Below are 27868 nucleotides of genomic sequence, written 5' to 3'. Positions count from 1 at the left end.
TTTCTGTCGTTTGTCTACTCGCTAGAAAAGAGTAATGGTTTAGTTTACCTTTGCAAAACATTACAGGGAACTTCAGCTTTCTGGAAGAGACTTTCTCTGGAAGAAAAGAAGCATACCAAAGCTTATCCTCTCATCATAACAATACATGATTCAGGAAATAGCTAAGTGGTGTATCTAAAATGGCATTTGGAGAATTTGGGGGCGTATTTAGTTTATAAATTACAGATGAAATGATACTTTTTTAGAAGTGCCTGAATAGCAAAAATATTTTTTTTTTTTACATTTGTAATAGCCTGATATTGAGCTGTCTATATAAACAATGACACCTTAAGTTCAGGACTCAGATCAAAATGTATGTCTTAGTGGAAATAATCGACCGTGAACACTGTAGTTAGTCTCCTGACCCAGACCGGAGAGGAGACTGTTCGCTAAGCCTATAGGATCTTTTACCCAGGGTCTTTTTCAAAAAAGAGGAGAGACTTAATCATGTTTTCTGCTTTAGCAATCACAAGTTCTGCACATTAGCTTAAGCTGCTCAGATGATCGGAAGGGGAGAAAAGGGCTGCAGGGGAAAAGAAAGACATGACACTGTGTGGGAGAACCTTTGCCCTTGTAATGCCAGCGAATACCACACACACATACACAGAATTTAAAAAGCAGCTTAGAATGATTTCACACAGAGGTGGGCAAAGCATGCTTTTCTAGCCAATGACCATTGATTTTACCACCTGAGATAAAAAATATGGGTTGCAGATTTTATCCTCTGCAGCTCAATAGCTAAATCATTGTACTTACTTAACTCTCTTAGTTGAAAACTTATTTTGAACCAATAGCTATGTACAAGATATAATGTTAAACCACATAGGATAACACTATATCCTCCATGCCAAACTTGAGCATCCTCCCCAGACTGCTAATGACTGATCAAGATAAAAGGTGCAGCTTTGTTTCTACCCTTGTGTTCCAAGGTAGTGCTACTTAGCTCCAAGGAAAATGTAATCTGTTAATGCTCCTCAGCAAACTCTCTCACGCTGAATATACATTATGATTTTCCCCAACCTAAAAGCAAAGATACCCCAAATCTGCCAAAGTTTCATATCTGAAAGATGCTTTATTCAGTGTAGAGAAACATACTTGGACAAGAAACAGGGTGTAGATGTAACATGTATGAGCTTTATTAGTAATATTTGACAGGGGTTGTTGGAGTTTAAACTTTGCATACTGCATGAAATACATTGCACTTTGCAAAGGAAGTTGTACTTTGAACCTAAATTTAAAGGAAAAAGTAGACAATTTGGAAGACAGCCTGTGTTTCAACAATAAGATATTTATCTGGGCATGCTAACATCTTTGTAGATATAAGTAGATAAGATAGTATCTACATGAGTAGTTGTTTACTTACAGTTTTACTTTCAGCTTTTCTGTAAGAGAAGAATTCCCTCCAAGCTGCTTAAATGTAAAGTATCTCTCTGGCTCCAACCTCATAAACACTGCTCCAATGCTTGACATACCTGCTCTGCCTAGACACTAAGGTTTGATTTGACAATTACCGATCTGGTTTGAGATTCAGGGATAGTCAATTACACAAGCTTGTTTTGTCTGTGTATGGCGGATTTACCGCATATTCATTCCTAACTCTATTTTCTTTTGATACAAAAAGGACTGATACACACTGGGAGCCCGATTTTCCAATTCTCAAGCATAAAATATCTGAGTAAATTAGCAAAGATCATCCCGCTGTCTCTTTGCATCTGTTAATCTTTATAATTATGGCATTAGTTCAGACCATCCAGCTCCTCTGGCTGTTGTTTAGAAGTGCTGCTGCCTGTCAGTGCAACAGGAAATCATCACTGAAGCTGTGGCCTCGGATAATGTTCTCCCTCTCCACTGTCATTGAGAAAGCCAAGCTATCTCTCTCTTTCTCTCTCTGTCTTCCTCCCTCCTTCCATCCTAATTGGCTGCCAGTGTGAGCAACCAGCTGTCGGACAGAGAGAGAAACCTCTGATTACAAAGCCGTCTTTCTGGAGGAGGCTGGAGGATGTACTGTTTGCCAGGCTGAGCTGAGGAAAGAGGGTTGAGGAAGTATTTGAGTGGATTACTGGCTGTTTTCTTCCCTTCCTTCTCTTTCTCTTTCTGTCTTCCTCTTTATAACACATCTTCCTTTCTTCCTCTGACTCCACTCTGTCCTCTCCTTCTTCATTTGTCTGCCAAGGCGATGGATGGAAAGCATCCCTTGACAAATTGTGAAGTCTTGCGGCGTAAGCGGCATGAGGAAACTCAAATGTTTGTCACAGCTGCTTGACGTGAAAGGATTTAGGGGAGCATTAGGCTGGTGTAACTCAAATGGATTAGTATTATTACCAGACAGTCTCTTCTTTACTGCTACCATCCCAGCTTTACCTTTCACTACTTCTAGAACTTATGGCATTTACCTGTGTTTTGTTGCCTAAGACTCTATTTAAAGTCTATGCATTTTCCTGCAAATAAGCAGAGTATTTTCACTTTTACATTGAGTGGGTATCTTTTATTTATGTGTTTTATCATTTCAAAGCAGAGGTTAAAAGAAATCCACATCTACTTAGAGCTGAGGCCATTGGAGATATGAAATTCTCAAGGTAGATGTCTTTATTGTAACCCTGCAATGGAGAAAAACGTTTCTTTTAAATGTTATCATGGCATTTGAATTTGTAATCACACTTGAGACCACTTATCCACACCCTCGCCTATAGACCATCAGAGCAGCCATTAAGGAAGGAGTGCATGATTAGGCATTTTGTTTATCTACCTCTGGTGCATATCATTGTCATTTTTAATCAAGCCACTGTCAGCTTTGTCTCTTTTAAAGCTCTCTCCTCTTTGATGGAGCAAACAGCCATATATTTCCTCTTTGTGGTGTAATACTCAAACAAAGCTGACAATTCTTTTTGGTTTGGTTCTACACCGTTAAGTTCAGCCAAATACTCATCACAGCAGGAATGTCAATGGGAAATGGAGTGTGAAATGTGTCTAACAAGAGAATGAAAATCATTTTTGGCAGGCTAAATTATAAATTAGGGAGCAGCAAGGAAAATGATTATGTACTGCGGCTATAGGCAAGATAAACATTTACAATATTCTGAACTTGCACAGCATTTTGACATTGATGTTTAAATTATATGTTATTGTGATCAAGAAAGATAATTCAATCAGAATTTGTGAGCATGTTGAGCAGTTCCAGGATGCTCCTAACCATTTACCCCAACCAGCAGCTCCTAAGTAGCTGTTTGAGTTATGAAGCAAGCTGCTTGCCGTGTACTCGTGTCGCTCCAGCCCAAACCCCAGAGGTCTGTGACGAATGTTCCGCAGTAGCCCCAGTCATCCGGTAGACACGCAAACCCAGTGGAATGGAGAACAGTCTTTGTCCTCTTACGCCATGCCAGTGGGGAACAGCCCACTGAGCTGAGAGGAAATTAGCTTGCTAGGCCAGGTAATTAACTGGAAGTTGAGTGGCTGCCATGTATGAGGGCAGGGCTGGGCCTAAGGGACACTGTCAGTCCCAAAGTCACCAGCAGTAACCACATTTAGCTGTGTTATGTTTACTTCAGCTGTAGCTGTGTGCCATGCTGAGAGCTGGCAGTCAGAGGATAACAGGTGAAAGTGGAAAGGTGGAAGTGAAGGAGGAAAGCGGAGCAGGACTGATGTAGCTGAGTGCATTATGTAAACTATGCAGGCTGTGAGCTGCAGGTTTGGCAGACTGGGGGAGTCTTTGTTTTTGAGACGGAGGAAATGATGTGATGATTTGAGCTTTATGAGTCATTTGACTCAATGTATGCTCAATGTGAGAGACTTTGCTAAGGAACATTGACAGAATAATCCTAGAATTTAACAAATATGATCAGGTTGTCGTACCTTTTTTCAACTGACGCTGACATACATTTCTTAATACTGTTAAATGCTAAAACAGTATAAGAGTAGCATGAGTGTAGCAGAGACATTAAGTTGAGAATGTAGCCCAACATTTCCCATTTTTTAAAAATTGATTTCATATCAAACACAACCCCTGAGTCAGTTTTTAAAAGCCACAATGACAATTTACATTTTCATAACAACACAGCACAAGTCTAATCGGGGTGATGATTAACATAAAGGTTGCAAGAACATAAGGGAAAAACTGCACGTCTCATTCTGCCATATTAAGAGTAGGAAAATATGTCTGCCAATTAATTATCAGCTCTTACGCACAGTGACAATGAAATCATTTTAATATGACACCAAATCAACTAGATTTTGAGCTGTTGAGGAACTTCTCCAGCAGTGATACTGTTCCTTTGGCAATCACTGTCATTGACCATTGGCTTGTCACAGAAAAATCAGTATCATTGTATATGTGCCATTATGAAACCTTTCTATAATGGGATGTAATACAGAAAAAGATGCTTGGGGTAATTTAGAAACAGTTAACATATAATTTGTCAAGCTCAGCCTCCCAGATTCCATTGTTTACAATAATATCAGCACTGTCTGCAGCACATGTAGCAGAGCAGCTGAGCAGATGGTGGTGCAGAGTCAAGCTTTGTCTTCATAGTAGGGTTGCTATCTAGTTTAGAAAATGTATTGTTTTAAATAGAATTAAAAATTATGCCCATAATCTTCCCTTTTCAGTGTTGACTGATATAACGATCTTTTGTTTTTCCCTAAATTCAGTATTGGGCAGGGTTTTTCTAATTAGCACCAGGCACCAAAATATTGTGAGCATTCAAAGTTTTTCTGTCGGCCATGTCAATAACAACATTCTGACTGCACAGCCACCACTATGACAGAAAAAGAAGTCAGTAAATGGTACAAATTCTATATCTAAAATGTTTATAATGATGAGCAGTTGCCATCGCAAGCCACTTGTCATACCACACCAAGTAAAGCTGTATTAGTAAAGTCCCTGATTGTATTTGGCTTAGTAATGTGCATTTTAGGGTGAACTTCTCATTTTTAAGAGAAATGATGTGTTTTTTCTTGGGCTAGCTAGCTTGTCTATGGTGCCAGTCAGTTGTGCGTTGTATCATTCACTGGTCAAGCAGTGAATGTGCTGCTTTGCTGCTGCTATCAGTGGCTTTTACAGCTCAAATTGAGATAACAGATCGGGAATATAACATGCCAAACGGATGTACTTATCCATTTCCTGGGGCATAACTGTATCTCCTGTTCATATTGTGCATTTGATGTAATGGTTTCCCCTGATGAGAATGACAGTGAAGCATGTGTGCAGCTCCCATTATCGCGGATGGATGGGCCGATCCTACCAACATGAAAAAAGATTGGCACCATTGTCATTACATTTATGTCATTATCTCTTACTAGTTCTCTTTCAGTGATGTCTCTTGGTCTGGTAGATTTCCTCTTGGAGATATTGAAATCAATTTCATTACCCCCCACTGCTCCAGACTGACTGGCTCATTTCCTTTACTGTTACAGTGAAAAGGTACATTTAATTACCTCTTTTATTCGGCTTTGTGAGAGCTTTAGCTGCAGGTAAAACATTCTTTAGGACTCTTGAGTTGCTTTGATCTGCAGGAGATGAAGATGGTCATTTTCTGTCCTGGAGTGGTCGTTTTTTTAATTGTTTCTGAAAATGATGGATTGGTGATATGAAAAAAACTGCTTTATATTGATATTTCTCAATATTCTTGTGATACAGTGTACAAAATCTTGTTTCTTTGAAATTTAAAGTCAGCTTTAGACTTTATATGATGAAATTTGACCTGTATTCTATATTTCATTGCATTGCTCTGAATGGAGCTGAATATGTATTTTTTCAAATCTCTAATGCAATACATCACATTATTTCTAGCTAAATCCAAGGGACTTTTAATGTTTAAAAAAACTACAAAGGGATTACTGTTGTTTTCATCAGGGATGGAAGAAACAAAAGTGTCTGAAAAAGTGTAAACAAGTTTCAGCCCCAGGACATGGGTCATCAAGGTCCAAAAGGCTTGTGGGAGTTGAGCAGACAGAAGTCATTAAATCGAGACCGTTGGTGTCAGACGCTACCGCAAAGACTTCTGGGATACTTGGAAGTTTAGCATCGTACACAGCTGCTGAAATTACCAATATTTGATCCCGTCCCCACCCACTGGAACTGCGTGCTCACATCACAATCCTCTACACGCCACTGTATGCCCGCTCTGTTATATTATTCATCAGCACTGAGGAGTGATTGGTGGTGACATGTTAAAATAGGACAACAACAGTTTATCTTGCAAGTGTCTCCTTAAATATTTAATTTACCTTTGAGAATCATAGCAGAGTGCATGCTTCAGCAATGCCACTGACAAGACGGGCCCTTGTGGAAAGTGGAGGGGATGATGTGGAGCTTCAAATGCAACAAAAGAAGAGCTAAGGGCTAATGTTGTCACAGCATTTGTGTCCATAAATCTTCCTGACAGTATTTTGTCTTTTCTCTGAGTCTTTTGACCTCTTCTGTTTAACAGTGAATCTTGAAAGTTTTAGTGCCTATCTATCATTGCTAAATGAGCATGTGAGTGATTACAATGAGACAAAAGAATGGCAGTATTTGAAATGTGACATCTGTGCATGCGTTTGCATGTTGTTGCATGCGTGTGCATTATCCTTGATGTGGAACTGTGCACATCTTGACCCCTGACATCACAATGCTAAAAGAACTGCATACACATGTACACTAACACACACACAAACACACGCAGACTGCCCTCGTAGGCTGGATCAGCCTACAGGGCGCCAATTATTCCACTCTATTCCAGTGGGTTTCATGCTTTCATCTCTCCACGGTCTACTTCAGCCGCACAGTGAGCTGCACAGCAGACACAGAGGCTTTAAGTTATTTGCTGTTTCTACCTGCTGCCATCCCTCCACTTCATCACAGTTCTTACACTTTATTCAGACACTTACCATTAATTATAGCAGTGTGACAGTTTTTGCTGTCTTATTCATGTATTTTTACGCTCTGCCTAATACAATGTGACAACAAATGGCAACTTAAATGATATAAATGCTGCAAAAGCATCACTATGTAGGATTTCTGTGAAGATAGACCCATTTTATCAGCCTAAAATACATGCATTAGAGAAGAATAAAGAAAAGTGGTTAAAACTTCAGTGTATAAAAAATAGTCACACACTGTTGGAAGTCTTCCCCTTAGATGGCTTTTCAACTGTGAATCATGGTCAAATTAATTTGTTTTGTTGACAAGAAAAAACATTATTTCATGTCAAAGTGAAAACTGATATCTAGCAGCTATAAGTCACACAATTAGTGAAATGGAGATCACCTGAGTGCACTGAATGTGTCTCAAGTGATTGCATTATAAAGACACCTGTATCTGGAAGGTCCGATCACTAGTAGGTTAGTTCTCCAGACTATAACTACACCATGATGGCAACAGATCCATCCATTCATTATCTACACACTGCTTAATCCTTACTATGGTCGCAGGGGTGGCTGGAGCCTATCCCAGCTGACTGGGGGCGAAGACAGGTCACCAGTGTATTGCAGGGCTACACATAGAGACAAACAAGCACTCTTACATTCACATTAGAATCATCAGTTAACCTGAGCATGTTTTTGGACTGTGGAAGGAAGCCAGAATAGCCGGAGAAATACCACACGTGCACAGGCAGAACATGCAAACTCCATACAGAAAGATCTGTATGGCCAACCCCTGCCCTAGTGTGTCTAGAGTCCCACAAAATATGAGAAAAGACCATCCCCTCATTTCTTTAATTTCTCCATAGACCTGAAAGTGTGTCTTTGAATGAGTCATTCAGATTTGAAGCCTGTTGTGATGTCAGAGCAGGATAAGTACCTCCCCCAACTAGCTCCTCCTCCTTCTCTAGGCTCGTTTCTGTTGCTCACCTAATAGAAAACGATCAGTGTGCCTGCAGCCCTCATCCTGAAAAGTGTTTGGGCAGCAGCAGCCTGGTTGGATTTTATAGTTACAGGTGCTGAAACAGCTCATTTGGAACAGGGCTATAACTAGGGTTATTAAAGGCATGGTGGAATTAGCATTCTGTTCAGTATATTGAGCTCAAACTTTAAATATACACTTTGTGGACAAGTGAGACTTAAATTAACTTGTCCAAAAAATAATATAATATGGGACCTTTAAGCATGCCTTATCACTCTAATGCATATAAATCCTGAGGGGAATACTGTACAAATAATACACATATAAAGTAGTTTAATTTTACTGATCTAAAGAAGAAAGGCGGGCTACTGATATCTAACGTACCAAGTACCAAGAGCCAGTGTAGCCAGTCAGCATGTTGGTGCTACAGTCTAGAGCTGCAGACATGAGGGAACAGATGAAGGAGATGAGGTGTTATTAACTTGAAGTCTGACCAAACACTCACTTGACTACATAAATATCCTTCATTTTATTTCCACTTGGTAAATGGCCACGCATAATCTCCGCATTATGCATTCTGAATTTATCCCCGTGCTCCGGAGTTGCACATAACAGCACTGACTGCAGCTGCCTGAGGGACTTTAAGACAAGTAGCTCTGCTGCCAGGCCGCCTCACTCACTCACTCACTGACTGACTCTCTGGTTGTCTGACTGACTGCCAGCTAAACGGAAGGTCACTGATCCACCATACATCTCCACGGGCTTTTCTGCCCAGCCGGCCTGAATAATTTATACGGCAGATTTTTAGAAGATCTGAGAGAATGGCCATGTGAAATTACCTAGCATTGATTCGGTAAATTGAGAGAAGGAGGGCGAGTTAGAGAGGAGGGGAGAAATTGACAGATCAAAGAGGATTGAGAGATGAGCAGCTCCGAGGAGAGCAGGTTTGTGTGTTTACTGGCTTGATTCAGACATCAATAACAACTCCATTATGGGTTTTGAGATATTACACAGATACAGTCATTCAAAATTTTTTGCAGGGCTACTTTATTGTTATAGCTCTGAACAGTCTTCTTCAATCACTTTTTTTTTACATATTGCAGCATTTTTTATCAAAAAAAAGCAAGAAAGATTCTATTTTGTTAGCAAAGTGTTCAAAAGTGGTTCTAATCTCCTGTATGTACTGTAAGATTATAAAACATATGGAGTTAATAATTGGTGTCCGACTGAAGAGGGAAAAGGGTTCCCCATCTGTAACAGTGATTTATTCAGTGTGGGATCAGCCTCTCCCAAGCCAATCTCGCAGATCTCTTTGTGGGGAAATTTAGAGCCTTTCTGGTGTGCAGAGGTGGAATTTAAGGGAGCTTAGCCCTCACATTATTCTGGAGTAATCATATTATCTATATACTCTTGCTCTGACCCACAGCAAACCCCCATTCCTCTATAGATATCTCACTTCCCATTAAATCCAATTTTGGTTTTAACAGCCCTCCAATAACACAGTCAGCAAACACTGTGGGATGTATGTTTTCTCACTTTATAACTCTCCTTGAAGAGGTCACAGATGCTGGTTAGAATTCAGAAAGAACAAGTTTCATTAGACATTGATTAAGGTCTCTTTGAGCAGATTCTCTGGATTTTGGCACATGGCTGGTGTCTGTTAACTGAACCGCAACAACACAAGACAGCAGCTTGTAATCTTGTGATTTGTGTGTGTGTGTGTGTGTGCGCGTGTGTGTGTGAGTGAATGCTGACCTTGAGACAGCAAATCCATTAAAGCCATTTGTTTTAGTGCTTAAGATGTCACAGTTTAAGACCCAGAATAGAGTTAGTTTGATCTTACTTCCATCCAGCTGTTTTCTCAAATCTTTAATGCAGTGTCTTTTTACTTACAGTATACAAGAGAAGTAAGTGTGTGCAATATATTTTAAATGTCAAATGATTCAAAATTATAGGTAAAGGCATTACTTCCAAGTTGAACAGTGGGATTCTTATTAACAGTTTAGATTTACTATATTAAAAATGCAGGGCACTACAGTAGATCTTTCATTATTGAGATTCAAGTGTTGTTGTTTTTTTTTATATTTTCCTTATGCCCACCTTTATTCTTGATGACAGACTCAGTGTCCCAGAATAGAGGTTACCAGTGCTGTCCAGATTTCTGTTTACATTTTTTTTAGCTGCTCTTTGGTGGAACAGCTGTGTTGCTCTACCGTTCTGTTTTAAATACAGTCCAATGGTGTTCTATTGGATATAAAAATCATGCAATATACTTCATCATAGTTTCACTTCTTTAGAAATGCATGTGTTATTTTGGCAGTGTGCTTTGGATTGTTGTCATGCTGAAATATTCCCCTTCTGCTATGTTTCTGGAGAATGAGTTTTCTTGTCAGTCAGTATTTTAGAATATCCACAGATTCATGGTGCCATCTATAAATGTCATCTGTCATATCATCACATTCCCACCTTTGTGCTTCACTGTCAGGACAATACATTCACTGTGGTAGCCCAGGTCAGGTTCACGCCGCATATACTGGACCCCATCTAAACCAGACAAATGTATCTTGGTCTTATCTGACCAAAGAATACACTGCCAATATTCATCACTCTTTTCGTGTTAATTTGCAAAGTTTTGCCTTGCTGTATTTGAAAAAGAGCAGGCATGTTTTTTTTCTTGAACATCATACATAGAGGTTAGCATTATGCAATGTCCTCCCACTGTGTAACCTGCCACAGAAACTTTGATTCCTGCTGACAAGCCTTGTGCCAAGTCTGCAGCATTTGTTCTACGGTTTTTCAGAGATATATTGTGCAATTCAGCACACTGACCGTGGCATCAAATTAGAAGAACGACCACTGCAGCTCTGATTAGTGGTACTATGCCTTATTGTACATCTCTTGATTACCGCTGCAACTGTGTTTTGACAGATTGTTACTCGCTGATCTTCCGTTATCCATTTTCATCTTTGTGAAGTCTCATTCAGCGATTATTTTCAATGTGGAGCCATGATGCAGACATGCAGATACATACAGCACTTAGGACAAAAACTGTTCACTTGTCAATTTAAACCATGTTTTAATTAAAAATCAAAAGTGTACTCAGATTTATTTCAATGATTAGAGATTTTTTTTTATCTTCTGTTTCAGTGAACACAGGGGTTTTCATTTTTATTACAATGAGTTTCTCCTTTGAGGCCTGTATTTCCAGTGGTGTCTTTCCATAGTATTTGTTTTTGATTGTTTATAACAGGAAGCACTATACTTGTAAATAATGCAATTGATGAGACATTTGACATTTAAGTGATATTGCGCAGCAGAGTACTCACTTCTGTTGTATATTGTACATATTTTCTAACTGCACCTAGCTGTCTTTATGGTGTGACAGACATGTGCTATAAAATGGCAGCGTCCATACTGTTAGCCAGACTGAAATAAACAATGAGCAGTAAGACAAAAATATCAAGCATGCCTGAAACTGATCTGGATGTACCAGACAAGGAGCTTAAGATGAGAAGGGGACCATTCACCTTCATACAGCAATGTGATGACAACGCTATGCTAACATGTTTTTATTATGAAAATATACGTCAATGATTTTTTGGCAGCCCTGACAGCTTGACTCCGGCTCCGTACAATTACAATGACAGCTACACAAACGTCAGCAGAGACTGTATGTTTTTATGCCACTTCTTTGCTCAATGAAAGCATCAGTTGACCTGCATAATGCAGGATCTTTATATACAGTATATTATAGTGCTTGTGTAAGCATGTAGGCTAACTCTTGCTCTTTTTTACCCAAGACAGTTTATTTAATCAAGACGGCTACATGCAATGTTGACAACAATTTGTCAGCCCAGAAAAACACAGCTGTGCTTGGAAAAGAAGTAGCGAAGGGAGAAACGCAGTGAACTGCAACTGAAGTGAAGCCTGTCCACTGTAACATTTTTAAAATAAAATCTCACAGTGTAGTCTTTTAGATAAGTGGTTCCCAAAGTGCCAGAGTGGGGGTCGGTTCAAACCCCGAATGGACTCGCTGTGCTCCAAGAAAAGTGCACACCCATCTCATTAAATGAGTTTAACATTAAATGACGGTAATGAGTAAAAACATCCAAAATATAAGTCTGTGTATGACAGCAGCAATGTAGGTGTCTGCTGCTCATTACACACAGAGATGCCACCTGAGAATCTGCTGCTCCTACATAATGTATGTTTACGCAGCACTACAGTTTATGCATAGAGATTACTTTGACTGATGTATTCTGCCTCTAGCCAACACAAAATTACTATAAAATATTACTATGGTTGTTAGGCTGCTGTGATCTTTTGTCTTGTTATGCCTGTGTTTGGATAGGCTCATTAGTTAGTTTCAACCACATCTGAGGATAGTGGACATCACATAACTCTGGCATCATTAATATGGAGGTCAGGGACTGAAAAGTTTGGCAATAAAGATGCTTCCAGATCACCACTCATAGTTGTATTAGCTCATCTACACTTGGATGCTGTTCGGGTTAGAGTCCTCCGTTTGTGTTTGCGTGCATTAGCTATGAAAGCCACACATAAACCTACTGTAGCTATGCAGGAATGCATCTACACAAAAATGTAACCACGTGAAAGACTACTAAAGTGCTACTATATAGAGACCATAAGAACTATCTGCTTGAATGTGTTTTTTTCACATTAAGCTGATGGTCTCAAATGCTACCTTCAAGTCACTTTTAATTCAGCATGATGAATTATGTTATGTAAAACATAATGTGGCTACACCTGACTAACATTTTCTGCAGTGGAAAAAAAACTCGGGCTTGTTTGTGCTTCTTTAAACCAATCACAATCAACTTTAGTGAAGATTTTGGTGTTACCTCATAATAGCGAGTAAAATTGTTTTGGTGGGACGCTTGCATGCATCATTAAAATGAAAATAAAAAAATAAAAAAATAAAAATAAAAAAAATAAAAATAAAAGGCTGCCTTACTGCATGACCCAAATCCTCTGCAAAATTTCTGATTTTCAGTGTTGTCAGTTGCCGCCAAGTGGTTGCTGTTTCCTATAGTGAAGGGGATTTGAAAATAATACACGGATAGTGGTAGGGAAGGACAAAAGCACCTGAATGGGCAATAGAAGGCTGATATCCATATCCTACATCCACTGAATCAGACCAGAGTGAAACAGACAGTAAAGCATAGTATATTTTTGGGCGGGGCTATCTTCTGACTGTGAACAGTCAGATTCACCCCTCATTCATCATATCCAGGTTAAAAAAAACAAGATGGCAATGGCCAAACTTGTGGCTTCTAAATGGTACTCCACCTACCATGGATGGATAGATAGATAGATAGATAGATAGCTAGATAGATAGATAGAGCAGCTCCGAGGAGAGCAGGTTTGTGTGTTTACTGGCTTGATTCAGACATCAATAACAACTCCATTATGGGTTTTGAGATATTGCACAGATACAGTCATTCAAAATTTTTTGCAGGGCTACTTTATTGTTATAGCTCTGAACAGTCTTCTTCAATCACTTTTTTTTTACATATTGCAGCAATTTTTATCAAAAAAAAGCAAAAAAGATTCTATTTTGTTAGCAAAGTGTTCAAAAGTGGTTCTAATCTCCTGTATGTACTGTAAGATTATAAAACATATGGAGTTAATAATTGGTGTCCGACTGAAGAGGGAAAAGGGTTCCCCATCTGTAACAGTGATTTATTCAGTGTGGGATCAGCCTCTCCCAAGCCAATCTCGCAGATCTCTTTGTGGGGAAATTTAGAGCCTTTCTGGTGTGCAGAGGTGGAATTTAAGGGAGCTTAGCCCTCACATTATTCTGGAGTAATCATATTATCTATATACTCTTGCTCTGACCCACAGCAAACCCCCATTCCTCTATAGATATCTCACTTCCCATTAAATCCAATTTTGGTTTTAACAGCCCTCCAATAACACAGTCAGCAAACACTGTGGGATATGTTTTCTCACTTTATAACTCTCCTTGAAGAGGTCACAGATGCTGGTTAGAATTCAGAAAGAGCAAGTTTCATTAGACATTGATTAAGGTCTCTTTGAGCAGATTCTCTGGATTTTGGCACATGGCTGGTGTCTGTTAACTGAACCGCAACAACACAAGACAGCAGCTTGTAATCTTGTGATTTGTGTGTGTGTGTGTGTGTGTGTGTGTGTGTGTGTGTGTGTGTGTGTGTGTGTGTGTGTGTGTGTGTGTGTGTGTGTGTGTGTGTGTGTGAATGCTGACCTTGAGACAGCAAATCCATTAAAGCCATTTGTTTTAGTGCTTAAGATGTCACAGTTTAAGACCCAGAATAGAGTTAGTTTGTTATTTCTTACTTCCATCCAGCTGTTTTCTCAAATCTTTAATGCAGTGTCTTTTTACTCACAGTATACAAGAGAAGTAAGTGTGTGCAATATATTTTAAATGTCAAATGATTCAAAATTATAGGTAAAGGCATTACTTCCAAGTTGAACAGTGGGATTCTTATTAACAGTTTAGATTTACTATATTAAAAATATAGGGCCCTACAGTAGATCTTTCATTATTGAGATTCAAGTGTTGTTTTTTTTTTTTTTTTAATATATTTTCCTTATGCCCACCTTTATTCTTGATGACAGACTCAGTGTCCCAGAATAGAGGTTACCAGTGCTGTCCAGATTTCTGTTTACATTTTTTTTTAGCTGCTCTTTGCTGGAACAGCTGTGTTGCTCTACCGTTCTGTTTTAAATACAGTCCAATGGTGTTCTATTGGATATAAAAATCATGCAATATACTTCATCATAGTTTCACTTCTTTAGAAATGCATGTGTTATTTTGGCAGTGTGCTTTGGATTGTTGTCATGCTGAAATATTCCCCTTCTGCTATGTTTCTGGAGAATGAGTTTTCTTGTCAGTCAGTATTTTAGAATATCCACAGATTCATGGTGCCATCTATAAATGTCATCTGTCATATCATCACATTCCCACCTTTGTGCTTCACTGTCAGGACAATACATTCACTGTGGTAGCCCAGGTCAGGTTCACGGCGCATATACTGGACCCCATCTAAACCAGACAAATGTATCTTGGTCTTATCTGACCAAAGAATACACTGCCAATATTCATCACTCTTTTCATGTTAATTTGCAAAGTTTTGCCTTGCTGTATTTGAAAAAGAGCAGGCATGTTTTTTTTCTTGAACGTCATACATAGAGGTTAGCATTATGCAATGTCCTCCCACTGCGTAACCTGCCACAGAAACTTTGATTCCTGCTGACAAGCCTTGTGCCAAGTCTGCAGCATTTGTTCTACGGTTTTTCAGAGATATATTGTGCAATTCAGCACACTGACCGTGGCATCAAATTAGAAGAACGACCACTGCAGCTCTGATTAGTGGTACTATGGCTTATTGTACATCTCTTGATTACCGCTGCAACTGTGTTTTGACAGATTGTTACTCGCTGATCTTCCGTTATCCATTTTCATCTTTGTGAAGTCTCATTCAGCGATTATTTTCAATGTGGAGCCATGATGCAGACATGCAGATACATACAGCACTTAGGACAAAAACTGTTCACTTGTCAATTTAAACCATGTTTTAATTAAAAATCAAAAGCGTACTCAGATTTATTTCAATGATTAGAGATTTTTTTTAATCTTCTGTTTCAGTGAACACAGGGGTTTTCATTTTTATTACAATGAGTTTCTCCTTTGAGGCCTGTATTTCCAGTGGTGTCTTTCCATAGTATTTGTTTTTGATTGTTTATAACAGGAAGCACTATACTTGTAAATAATGCAATTGATGAGACATTTGACATTTAAGTGATATTGCGCAGCAGAGTACTCACTTCTGTTGTATATTGTACATATTTTCTAACTGCACCTAGCTGTCTTTATGGTGTGACAGACATGTGCTATAAAATGGCAGCGTCCATACTGTTAGCCAGACTGAAATAAACAATGAGCAGTAAGACAAAAATATCAAGCATGCCTGAAACTGATCTGGATGTACCAGACAAGGAGCTTAAGATGAGAAGGGGACCATTCACCTTCATACAGCAATGTGATGACAACGCTATGCTAACATGTTTTTATTATGAAAATATACGTCAATGATTTTTTGGCAGCCCTGACAGCTTGACTCCGGCTCCGTACAATTACAATGACAGCTACACAAACGTCAGCAGAGACTGTATGTTTTTATGCCACTTCTTTGCTCAATGAAAGCATCAGTTGACCTGCATAATGCAGGATCTTTATATACAGTATATTATAGTGCTTGTGTAAGCATGTAGGCTAACTCTTGCTCTTTTTTACCCAAGACAGTTTATTTAATCAAGACGGCTACATGCAATGTTGACAACAATTTGTCAGCCCAGAAAAACACAGCTGTGCTTGGAAAAGAAGTAGCGAAGGGAGAAACGCAGTGAACTGCAACTGAAGTGAAGCCTGTCCACTGTAACATTTTTAAAATAAAATCTCACAGTGTAGTCTTTTAGATAAGTGGTTCCCAAAGTGCCAGAGTGGGGGTCGGTTCAAACCCCGAATGGACTCGCTGTGCTCCAAGAAAAGTGCACACCCATCTCATTAAATGAGTTTAACATTAAATGACGGTAATGAGTAAAAACATCCAAAATATAAGTCTGTGTATGACAGCAGCAATGTAGGTGTCTGCTGCTCATTACACACAGAGATGCCACCTGAGAATCTGCTGCTCCTACATAATGTATGTTTACGCAGCACTACAGTTTATGCATAGAGATTACTTTGACTGATGTATTCTGCCTCTAGCCAACACAAAATTACTATAAAATATTACTATGGTTGTTAGGCTGCTGTGATCTTTTGTCTTGTTGTTATGCCTGTGTTTGGATAGGCTCATTAGTTAGTTTCAACCACATCTGAGGATAGTGGACATCACATAACTCTGGCATCATTAATATGGAGGTCAGGGACTGAAAAGTTTGGCAATAAAGATGCTTCCAGATCACCACTCATAGTTGTATTAGCTCATCTACACTTGGATGCTGTTCGGGTTAGAGTCCTCCGTTTGTGTTTGCGTGCATTAGCTATGAAAGCTACACATAAACCTACTGTAGCTATGCAGGAATGCATCTACACAAAAATGTAACCACGTGAAAGACTACTAAAGTGCTACTACATAGAGACCATAAGAACTATCTGCTTGAATGTGTTTTTTTCACATTAAGCTGATGGTCTCAAATGCTACTTTCAAGTCACTTTTAATTCAGCATGATGAATTATGTTATGTAAAACATAATGTGGCTACACCTGACTAACATTTTCTGCAGTGGAAAAAAAACTCGGGCTTGTTTGTGCTTCTTTAAACCAATCACAATCAACTTTAGTGAAGATTTTGGTGTTACCTCATAATAGCGAGTAAAATTGTTTTGGTGGGACGCTTGCATGCATCATTAAAATGAAAATCCCACCCCCCCCACCCCCACCCCCACCCACCCACCCACCCCCCCAAAAAAAATAAATAAATAAAAGGCTGCCTTACTGCATGACCCAAATCCTCTGCAAAATTTCTGATTTTCAGTGTTGTCAGTTGCCGCCAAGTGGTTGCTGTTTCCTATAGTGAAGGGGATTTGAAAATAACACGCGGATAGTGGTAGGGAAGGACAAAAGCACCTGAATGGGCAATAGAAGGCTGATATCCATATCCTACATCCACTGAATCAGACCAGAGTGAAACAGACAGTAAAGCATAGTATATTTTTGGCGGGGCTATCTTCTGACTTTGAACAGTCAGATTCACCCCTCATTCATCATATCCAGGTTAAAAAAAACAAGATGGCAATGGCCAAACTTGTGGCTTCTAAATGGTACTCCACCTACCATAGATAGATAGATAGATAGATAGATAGATAGATAGATAGATAGATAGATAGATAGATAGATAGATAGATAGATAGATAGATAGATAGATAGATAGATAGATAGATAGATAGATAGATAGATAGATAGATAGACTTCATTGTCTGTCCCAAATGGTGACAGAAATTCTTCTTTGACAGGCTCCAACAATAAAACACAACACATAAAAACACACTGAAAACACAAACTCACAAAGTAGATGTCTAAAAGAAATGTTAAAAAGAAACAGCAGCTGATAAAAACAAATAAATAAATATAGGTTGACAGTAAACATGACATGAAGGAAGACTCTGTAGTATTCTCCTTTGCCATAACACACATTAGCAAAGCCATTTCCAGTGCGAACCTCTTCGCCACAAACTTAATTTTCTATCGAATGAAAGCATCAAGTAGCTATTTTTAAAAAATTATTCTGGACATCCGAGACGCGACACAGGAACAGCAGGGACCCCAGCTGTGTGTAACTGTATGAAATAAATGGCATTGTACAGTAGTTTTTAATGATTTAACCAACACATACACATAAATTTGGACCCCATCTATGAGGACAATGTCTTTCATTATCAGAACAGATACACGCTGACTGTAATTTTAGCATCAGTACAAACCCAGATGCAGAATCTGCTTGGATGTTATTGCAAGACCGCTTCTGTATTGATCCACCAGAACATGTTGAGACTAAACGCTGCTTTCAGATGTACCATCTAAATAGCCATCAGCTACACTTCCTGCACACTTCCTGGCTGTTTGTTTGAGCTCATGTGTTTGAAAGAGGGGAGGTGCATACGACTGTGTGTTTTTTTACCCCAGCATGTCTATGAGGCTTAGCCATGAAATCAATCCCATTCCCCACACCCTGACCTCCAAATGAAAACACCCTCCAGCCGGCCGCTGCATCCACCCAACTCCTTAAAGGAGTTTTCATATCTTTGTGCCGTCTTGCCTCATTCCCACACCCCCCGCCCCGTGAACATAAACACTGCGAGGGCAGGGACAGGGAACACAGTGAAGGTGGCTACCGGAATCTTTTGCACAACTTGGCGGTCACAAGAGCGTTATGAATCTTTAATGTGAGATGTTAGCACGGCAAGGAGAGGAAATGTGCTGAAAACATGATTATGGACTCAAGGGGAGGAGGAAACCGTTGACTGGGAGAGAGAGATAGAGATATCAAGCCAGGGAGCAAGGATAAAAGAATTTTGAAGGGCAAAGAAGGTAAAGAGGGATACATTTTTTTTTCTTTTTAAGCTTGTGCCGCTTAAGGCGAAGGCATTTTTCCACAGCTTAACTGAACCAAGTTGTGACCACAGCTGCTCACAGAGTCGATGGACTATGACAGTAAATACAGTATTGTGTGCTTTAGAGCAGCTTTAGAGCTACACAATTTGGTTTGACAGCAGCATTTTTCATGAGAGGCAGAAATAAAGCAAAGCAGGAGGCTTTGGACAAGGATGTCAAGAGGGAGTCAACAGCCTGTGTTGTGTTTAATGGCAGTAAAGTCAAGTGCGATACTGTGATTTCAGTCTGACTGTGAGACAACATAACTGAACTTTAAGTGGACCGAGTTGTTTAGTCTGTCACCTCTGAAAGCAAAATAAATCCTACATCTCAGTATCTGCCGTCTTTGTCTCCTCTTTTATATAAATCTGTCCACCAGCAGGTGTACTTGTGGCCCTCGAGATTCTGATTTAGTCGCCATGTGAAGGTGCATTGCTTTCATTTGTAGCACTGGAATACAGCCTGAAAACGGGTTCCTATGTAGGGTATTCACCCCTCTTGGAAGTTTACCTTTTATTACTATTCAACATCTAATCATTGTTAATATAATTAGGCTTTATTGAAATAATTCATGATATATTCTTTCATATCAGAGCGAAAACAGTGTCCTTTTCATGGTGTAGTTATAACCAGTGGCTTGACCTTTCAGATACAGGTGTACCCACTTTAAAGGGGACGAATGTTATACAATTTTAGATTCTAAATCATCTGGCATTGCTTTGTAGGAATCTGTTTTCACGCTGACATTAAAGAGTATTTTTTTTTGTAAATTCTTGTCAAAAAAATAAACTGACCATATATTATTACTGAAAAATGTTGGAACATTTCCAAGGGGGATGAATACACTTATTAGGCACTGTAGCTAGTTTTAAGCCCAAAAATCAATGGGTTATGCAAAAGTGACGGTATGTTTTCTGGAAATTACCATAGAAGCCTAACCACTAACATTAAGTAGTCTGGCTTTAATACTGTGTAGCGTTACACAAGCAATGAATTCTCAGAAATTCAAGTTGTAAATGCTTCACTTCTTGCATTTGTATCATGATACACATATCTCTATTCACAGATTTATTTTTTATATACAGTACACTTTATTTATTTCTTTATTGTCATTTTTCTCTTCTTAAATGTGAGCAACATGTAGCATGACCCAATTCTCCATGAGGATTATTTGTTTAGAGGTTAATCTTATAGCACACTGGTTAGGGTTGGACAGTAAAGCTACCAGTCTAATATTATGTTGGTAACCCAGAACACCTCGGACCCATACAAAACCTGCAGGTTTTATGGGTTGTATGCGCATCACTGTCAAAGTCTGTCAAAATAACATCCACATGAATGCCACAACCCAAGGTTTCTCTGCAGAGCATCGTATTGTAAAGAGATAATAAATTTTGTTCTCTTGATCTGCTAGTGGTTTTAATGTTGTGGCTGAACTGTCTATTCCTTTGGCATTTATTGATGGTAGGAATGGAGATACCGTTGGTGAATGGTATGACATTATCAAGACTTTAAGTAAGACAAGTATCAGAAAATGTTAAATTTCACAAGCTGCAGCCTCTTCAAATAAGACAAAAACTCTTTCTTATTCCCCTCACTCCAAAAAACAAAGGAAATTCAGGAAAGTCATAATATCTTATTTCAGGGTGATTAAATCTTATTTTGTGCAGTTAAAGATAAATAACCTCGTTATTAGACTTGTTTCAAGGTGACTGCTCTTGATTTAGATGGTGAGGTATTCAATCTATTTTTCAGCTCAAGCTGACAAGTGACAAACCTGACTGGTCAATTTCACCTCACTTGTGAGGTGCTTGACGAGATTAATCTTGACAATTTACCTAAAATAAGATATTTCAAATTTCAGGGCTTTTTTTAAATATTATTTTGTGGTGTTGCGTGTCAAGAAATGTTCTAAACTTTGGGCAGAGCCTGGCTAGATGTGGCTGTCACCTCCTGGCTTTTAACATACACAATTAACATATCCAAATATCTGCAAAAAAAGAGGACAATTTGTGTATTGGTGACTGGCATATGCTGTATAACAAACTTGCTTTATTCGCAGTTCCATATCTTACATAAAGTATATTTCAACTGACATGAAGTTGGTACCCTATTAACATGTTTTATTTCTGAGTAATTTTTCTCTGCAGTGGTAGTTTAAACAGACGTCGACTCTCTGTCATTAGATTAATGAGGCGCTCTTCACATTCAGACTCTCTTCCTTTCTCTTTGTCACAGCTTTGATATCAGCCGGCTGCTGCACCAACAACTGTAGAAATGTCAAGCTATGGGACAGGTAAGAAACCCTCTCCGCCTTGTTTCTTTTTCATAAACCTCTTCTGTGTTAATTAGAGTCTTTGAAACAAGAAGACAAGCAGCCAATGAAGGTCATTGTCTGTTCTTTCCACAAGGGCCTATAATCCTGTAATTAGCTCTCATTATTCTATTTTACCATACAGCACGTTTCCTTCAGCTGCAGTCTCAAGACCTATTTACATTTTGTTGGGTTGGAGGGATTCACATTAGAAGGATTTACATTAAATAATGAGAACTCTCTGTCAGCAGTGTGTGAAATACAGGACTATTTTCACTGTTAATAATCAGTAGATGATCAACAAAATGTATTCTGTTGTGATCCGGTGTCACTGTAGGGGTGAGCTTGTCCGGTGTAAAGCCTGCAGATGAGTAATGTGTTTGCGTGCTTGGTCTGGCCCAGGTGTAATCACAGTGGGTTTACAGTGGGACTACAGAGTTAGAGGTGACCCCATCCTATCCCCTTATGCCATCCTACATCTTCAATCAGGCCCCAGCGGGAGGCCGAGATGGCTGTGTTAATATTTAATGACTGCAAGACAAGACATACCTCCCCCCGGAGGACACTCCTACAAACGGCACGCACGCAAGACCATATATACAATCAAATGCAGCACAAATGCTGAACTTTATCCTGTACGTGGCGACTCTTTCTAACATGCACAGCTGAGAGTGTTTCTCCTTCTCTTTCACATTACAATTTTCTATCCATCACTCTCTTCGTGCCTCGGCCCACTCCCACTTACCTCCTACAAAAATATCAATGACTCAGGTGAGGAAAGGAAGAAAGTGTACCTTGTGTCAGTCGATGATTTGCGAGCTCAGAGAAAAGCAACAAGGATGTGCTAACATTGCAGTGTGAAGTCAGGTCCTGTGGTCGTCCCTCGGCTCGGTGCTGCTGCGGAGACAGACGCAGGGAGGAACAAAAGGATCTGTCACCGACAAGCAACACAAAGGCTGCAGAGTTGAACATCTTAGTCACTCAAACTCTCTCTCTCTCTCTGCATTTGTTTCTCTCTATAGACTTCTTTGTATTTATTCATCTACCTATCTTTTTATGAGACGACATGACAGGCTGCAGCTAATTGCTGTGTTAATGGTTAATAAATCATTTGTTGAGGATTTATAATTCAGTACCAAGCTGAGATTGTCTGCTTTGTTAGATTTAAAAACAAATGATTAGTTATGATGCAGAGATTCAGCACCAGAATCCTTTCATTATCAGCTAATTAACACTTACAACTGCAGAACCCTTAAACATACTACACTGTAAAAAAATAAATAAATCTGACAATTTTCACTGTACTGTTGTTACCAATATATTGTTGCAAATTTTCCCAGTTTTGTTAAATTCCAGATAACGAGTAAATTTACAGAAATGAAGAAGTCACTTTACCTGTTAATTTAAAAAAATAAACCAAGAATAATGTCCACATCAAAAATCTGTATTTTAGCTTTTAACTGTGAAATTACACAATACATTTTACTGTATTTAAATCAGCAAGAAATATCAGTATTTTACAGTTATTTGCTATCTTTGTAAAGTAGAACTATGTATGTATATATACAGATATTTTCCATCATTTTTGTATTATTATTATTATATAATTTTTTCCACATTCTTTCTGCCACATTTTGACCCTTTTTACTGAATGTTTTTTAACAGTGTACCTTCAAGGTTAAAATTAGGACTTGTGTTGTTATTAGAGGCAGGTGACTTGGACTCATCCAGCAAGATAATACAAGTGAATCAGCTTTTTTCACTGAAGACATATTGACAGGTCACAACAGGGAAAGTGGGGATAAAATTAATAATGTCTGAATTCAGCTCAGCAGCTTCAGTTTCAGGGTCCTCAGCGGAGTGTGAATTCTGGCTCGCTGTCACGCTATCGTGGTTTACTAGGACACTTAGACGAGTAGAACAGAGCCATCATTAATGTTATTAGTGGCATCTGTGCATTTCCTTCCATAACAAGGTAAATGTCTGCAGTGATTAAGATTTATTAGAGAACTAGGGTGGAAAATAACTGTTTGCATCACTACAGATTGAGTGACTTTCACACTCCCATTCAAAATATATTAGTAGTACGTTGGCCTTCTCAGTTTTAATGCTTATCTGATCAGATAGACAGACATACAGACAGGCAGGCAAGTGGATGTATTGCCATTCAAAAATATACACCAAAACAACTGTGTATTCAGAATGAAATTCAACTGCATTTGGCTCTAATGCTATATAAAAATAAACAAATAAGAATAGAAAAAATAAGAACACAAGACAAAAATAAAATAATGTAACATTAAATTAAATTAAAATAAATGGAATTAAATTAAGCCACTATATATAAACCAAATACACATGGTAATATAAAATAAAATACATAAGATAATGTGAGGTTAAAATTAAATTAATTAAAATAAAATAATTCACCTATACATTAAATGAAGTTAAATCTAATATGTCAGTGTACATAAAAATTGTAGGAGTTTAAACCGAGAGCAATGTTAAAGTGCATTGTACATTGGATAAGATATTATGTTGCACCTTATATATTGCACATAAATTTATCTGACTTATTACACAGTTGGTAATAAAAAAGGATCTTGCATTGAGTAATATTATGTCTGTCACTTATGTTATCTGGTGCTTATAGATTGATCCAATATGTAAATATAGAATCCACTGAGAATTATGCAAAAACCACCAACAAAACAACTGCAACAACCTACGAAAAAGCTAAAAAAAAAAAAAACAAAAAAAACAAAACATACTTCAAACCCAACATACAGGCATACAATGTTTTTTCCTGTTCTTCAGCTCAATCAAGGGACAATAATGCCGTCCAAAATCAAATCTGGAACAAAAAACTTCTGTTCTTCTCTTTTCCTGTACAGCTTTGATGCTTCCTCTTGACCCCAACTGTGCCGCCCACACCTCTCCAAGGGACGAGGGGCTGCAGTGGGAACGTCCTCCTGCGTCTCTGGCCTTGATAGACACAAGGGCCAATGGACGCCACCTTCCACGGCTCCAGACGGTCTGTAGTCCACGGCCTCATCCATGTCCACAGCCCTTAAAACAGCCTGCCTCCATGTTTTCGTTTCTACATATCGAAAGTTCAAGCGGACAGGGGAAAGTTACTTTGGGGGACGCTGGTCGATAAAACTCTGGATCCGAGTAGATGTGTCTCCCTGCCAACTGTGACATGGCTACCTCCTGGAGAGAAAGGGAGGGACGCTGGGGATTGGTGAGATGAAACGAAGAGGACATTGCACTGTCTGTGCTGCTAAGCTCTGTTTACAAGTGTAGATCACTGGTGGAGAAGCACATAAAACTTTCTATACCCCCTGCTATTTGAAACCTTAATTATTTTCCCACGCTCTTCCCTCTTTCTCCCATTTCTCTCCGTGATTTTCTACTCTTTCCTTCATCTTCAGAGATCTGTCATCTTCAAAGTGTTTAATGAGACTGGTGTAATCTAACGTTCTGTCTCCAAAATCCAGATGATTACATGACATTACATCTCCTCTACCTTCCTCGTACAAAAAATCCACAACTTTTACAGCCATTTCAACTGAAAAAAAAACCTATTTGTCAAAGATGTTCTAGCAAAGAAATAAAAAAAAAAACAACCTGTGTCTTAAACCAAGATGGTCACCATTACTAGCTGCTGACAGATGTTCTAGTTCTATGAGATGCAATGTTCAGGTGTAACTTTTCCTTTTTGTATCATCTTCTTCGTTCCCTTAAAGCGCCTATATTGAAGCTGGGGAGAAGATTATACATTTCTCCCTGTTGTTTTTTACAAGGAAGTAAAGTCTAAGTAAAAAGTAGATTATTGGATTAGTTTTCTATATATCTATATATACAAATATAATATGATTATTATTTTTGACTTACTGGTATTAGAACTATTATATGAAAATGCATATGATATATATCAAATAATAAACAGACTTCTTTATCTAAAAGTGCCCTGTTTGTTCACGTTTTATTTTAGCGTGCTGAAATCACTCGAAGGTCACTGAGCGATGACCTTTAGTCCTGCAGTTACAGGTCACATTGGACATGTTTTGAAGCCAATTATAAGGTCAGGAACAAATCTATAAGTCACATGCAGCAGCAGTGACAAAAACAAGTCACTGGAAAATAATGGTAAAAGGAAAGCCTTTTTTCCAAGTGTATGATGACAAGAAACTCAAGCAATCAGCCACTAGCAAAAACACATGCAGACCACCATGTTCACCCCTCATATGTAGCTTGATCTCATCCCGACAGATGGGCCACAATAGCATCAAGCTGGAAAGAATTTCCTGTTAAATCAGTGCAACTCTTATAGCCAGTTCTTCCTTCCTCGGCACCCACTGAGTTTCCTCACATCCTGCAACATCTGCTGCACTAATAAGGATTTTCGACGCTGCTGTGCATGTGTCCGTGTTTACAGCTTTGACAAAGAATACTATATATATGTATATATATATATATATATATATATATATATATATATATATATATATATATATATATATACACACACACACACACACGCACATACATATACTTCAATGTCAACAAATTCCGTGAAACGCCAAAATCAAGCATTTTTGTTCCATCTCTCAATACTTTTGGTCCTCTCTGTCTATGGCAATCAGTTTCAAAAACACGGGTTTTTACTTAAGATGTAAATCTTTAAAAATTACTCACTATTACAGAAGTTCTCCATATTTTTTTTATTTAAAAAACTGTAAAATTTCCCAAAATAGCAGGATACTGTAGAAGGAAATAATCCATTTATTGAGGACTGCTTTCAGTGTTGGATTAATATACATTTAGATTAAATATGGGAACAGGACAGCATTATGTCGGACTGACACAAATAAAGTACAGTCACTGCTGTACTTTTGGTAGTTCTGATAACAATGGCGCGCTCTGGCACAGAGGAATAAAATGTACCAGAGTACTTCTTGCTGGGATCTCTTCAACGCTTTCATTGGATTTACTGACAATAAGAAAAAGTGTTACCAGCCTAATTCTTGCTATTAGTGTTAGATGAAGGCATTTAAGTCAAGGTCGGTTAAGGTCAGCCATGGCTACGCATCCAGGAAACGTATGAAAGTCAGTTCAAGGTCACCAATACAAAACTGAATTGGTTGCCTGCTGTGTTTACTGGTATGCTCAAAGTGCAAAAGAAAATAAACTGACGCTGATCTGGTTTGATCTGTTTGCTCAGAGTCATTAGGGTTTACTTATTTGCTACAGAAAATCTCTTTAATGAGGGTCTGTGCTGGTATTTAAATCACATGTCTTAAAGCTGCTGTTGCGTATTGTCCTCCTATGGGGGACCTATAGTGGCTGATGGAATTGAATGATTGCTTTATCTGTAATGCAATGAGTGCAGTGAGGGGATAAACACTGAGGAGTGTACTATTTTTTGGTTTATATAATCATGTGTGTTGTAGATGTGTACTTTAATACAAATGCTTCAGTATTTGCTTTATTGATACCATTAGTCTGTCAGGATGTGCTTTATATTTGAATAGTTTATAGGTTTTCCAGCTTTTATTTCCACTCTGCTGTTCACGTGTCTGTGTGTACGTCCACAAGCATTCTGCCTCAATGTACATGTGTGAATTTATGAAGGAATGTGGAAGTAACAGTGTGAGCATATGCATGTGTGTGTGTGCTGTTCATTGTGCACAGTCATGTGGGTGATGTGCGTGTATTTCAGCCAGGCAGTGGCAGGCTGATTAGGAAACACCCCTGCCTGCTTAACCAGGAAGACGAAATGTGTGTGTATATATGTGTGCGTGTTTGTATTGATTTGGGTGCATCTGTGTCTGTTGTGCTGTTTCATGATCTAACGCTGCAGTTTATGTGTTTGTGTATGTGTGTGGGTGAGAGCATGCAGCGCCCTGATCTGCTCTACTGCATTGCAGCACGTCCTGCCCATCCCGAGGTCGCCGTCGTCCTCCGCCAGGGCACTCTTCCAAGGTCACAGCAGGTCAATCCTCCCCATCTGCATACCCAGCCGCTGCGAGGGTAAATCTATAAACACCACACCAAATCTGTCAGCTGTTGGAGCAAACGAGACGCCGTAAGAACCAGAGCCGGAGATAACCAACTCAGGCCGTATGGTAGCCGTAATCTATCAACACGCAGATCTGACATGTAATCTACCCGACTGACCAGTCGATCAAGAGGGAAAAACCTTTCCACGCAAGATAAACTACTGCAGCACACACATTGCACATGCAAATACATGCAGCTGAAGTCAGACGTAGTGACAGTTTGACTGGGGAGCTGTTGGCCTGGTGCAGTTTACTGTCCATCTGGGGCAGATGAAGACTTTTATGGGAGCTGTCAACAGGCTAGTGAAGCTAAGGCTTTATGACTAAAAATGTCCTGGTCTTAATTTATGATGACAGAAGGACATTATTGCATCATATGTCATCATATGTCACTAACTGCTATAACATGTAGAGAAAATGGAAATAAATGCTAGCGAGCGTTCAAAAACAGACAGAAGCACCTCAAGAATGTG

The 27868-nt window shown here is 38.9% G+C and overlaps 1 protein-coding gene across 1 annotated transcript in view; it reads left to right on the top strand.

The window, feature by feature from the left end:
• Positions 1 to 25301, top strand: part of ccdc85al (coiled-coil domain containing 85A, like) — a 31319-nt gene extending 6018 nt beyond the window's left edge. The window contains exons 3-4 of the mRNA XM_023273223.3: positions 21255 to 21312; positions 24225 to 25301. Coding sequence (XP_023128991.1) covers positions 21255 to 21312; positions 24225 to 24243 — 77 coding nt within the window. The 3' untranslated portion in view covers positions 24244 to 25301. The remainder of the gene's footprint in view (positions 1 to 21254; positions 21313 to 24224) is intronic.
• Positions 25302 to 27868: the final 2567 nt, after the last annotated feature.

This window comes from Amphiprion ocellaris, chromosome 4 (assembly GCF_022539595.1).
Source record: "Amphiprion ocellaris isolate individual 3 ecotype Okinawa chromosome 4, ASM2253959v1, whole genome shotgun sequence".
Lineage (NCBI taxonomy): Eukaryota > Metazoa > Chordata > Actinopteri > Pomacentridae > Amphiprion > Amphiprion ocellaris.
The sequence above is the reverse complement of the archived record's forward strand: the minus strand, read 5'-3'. Positions and strand labels throughout refer to the sequence as shown.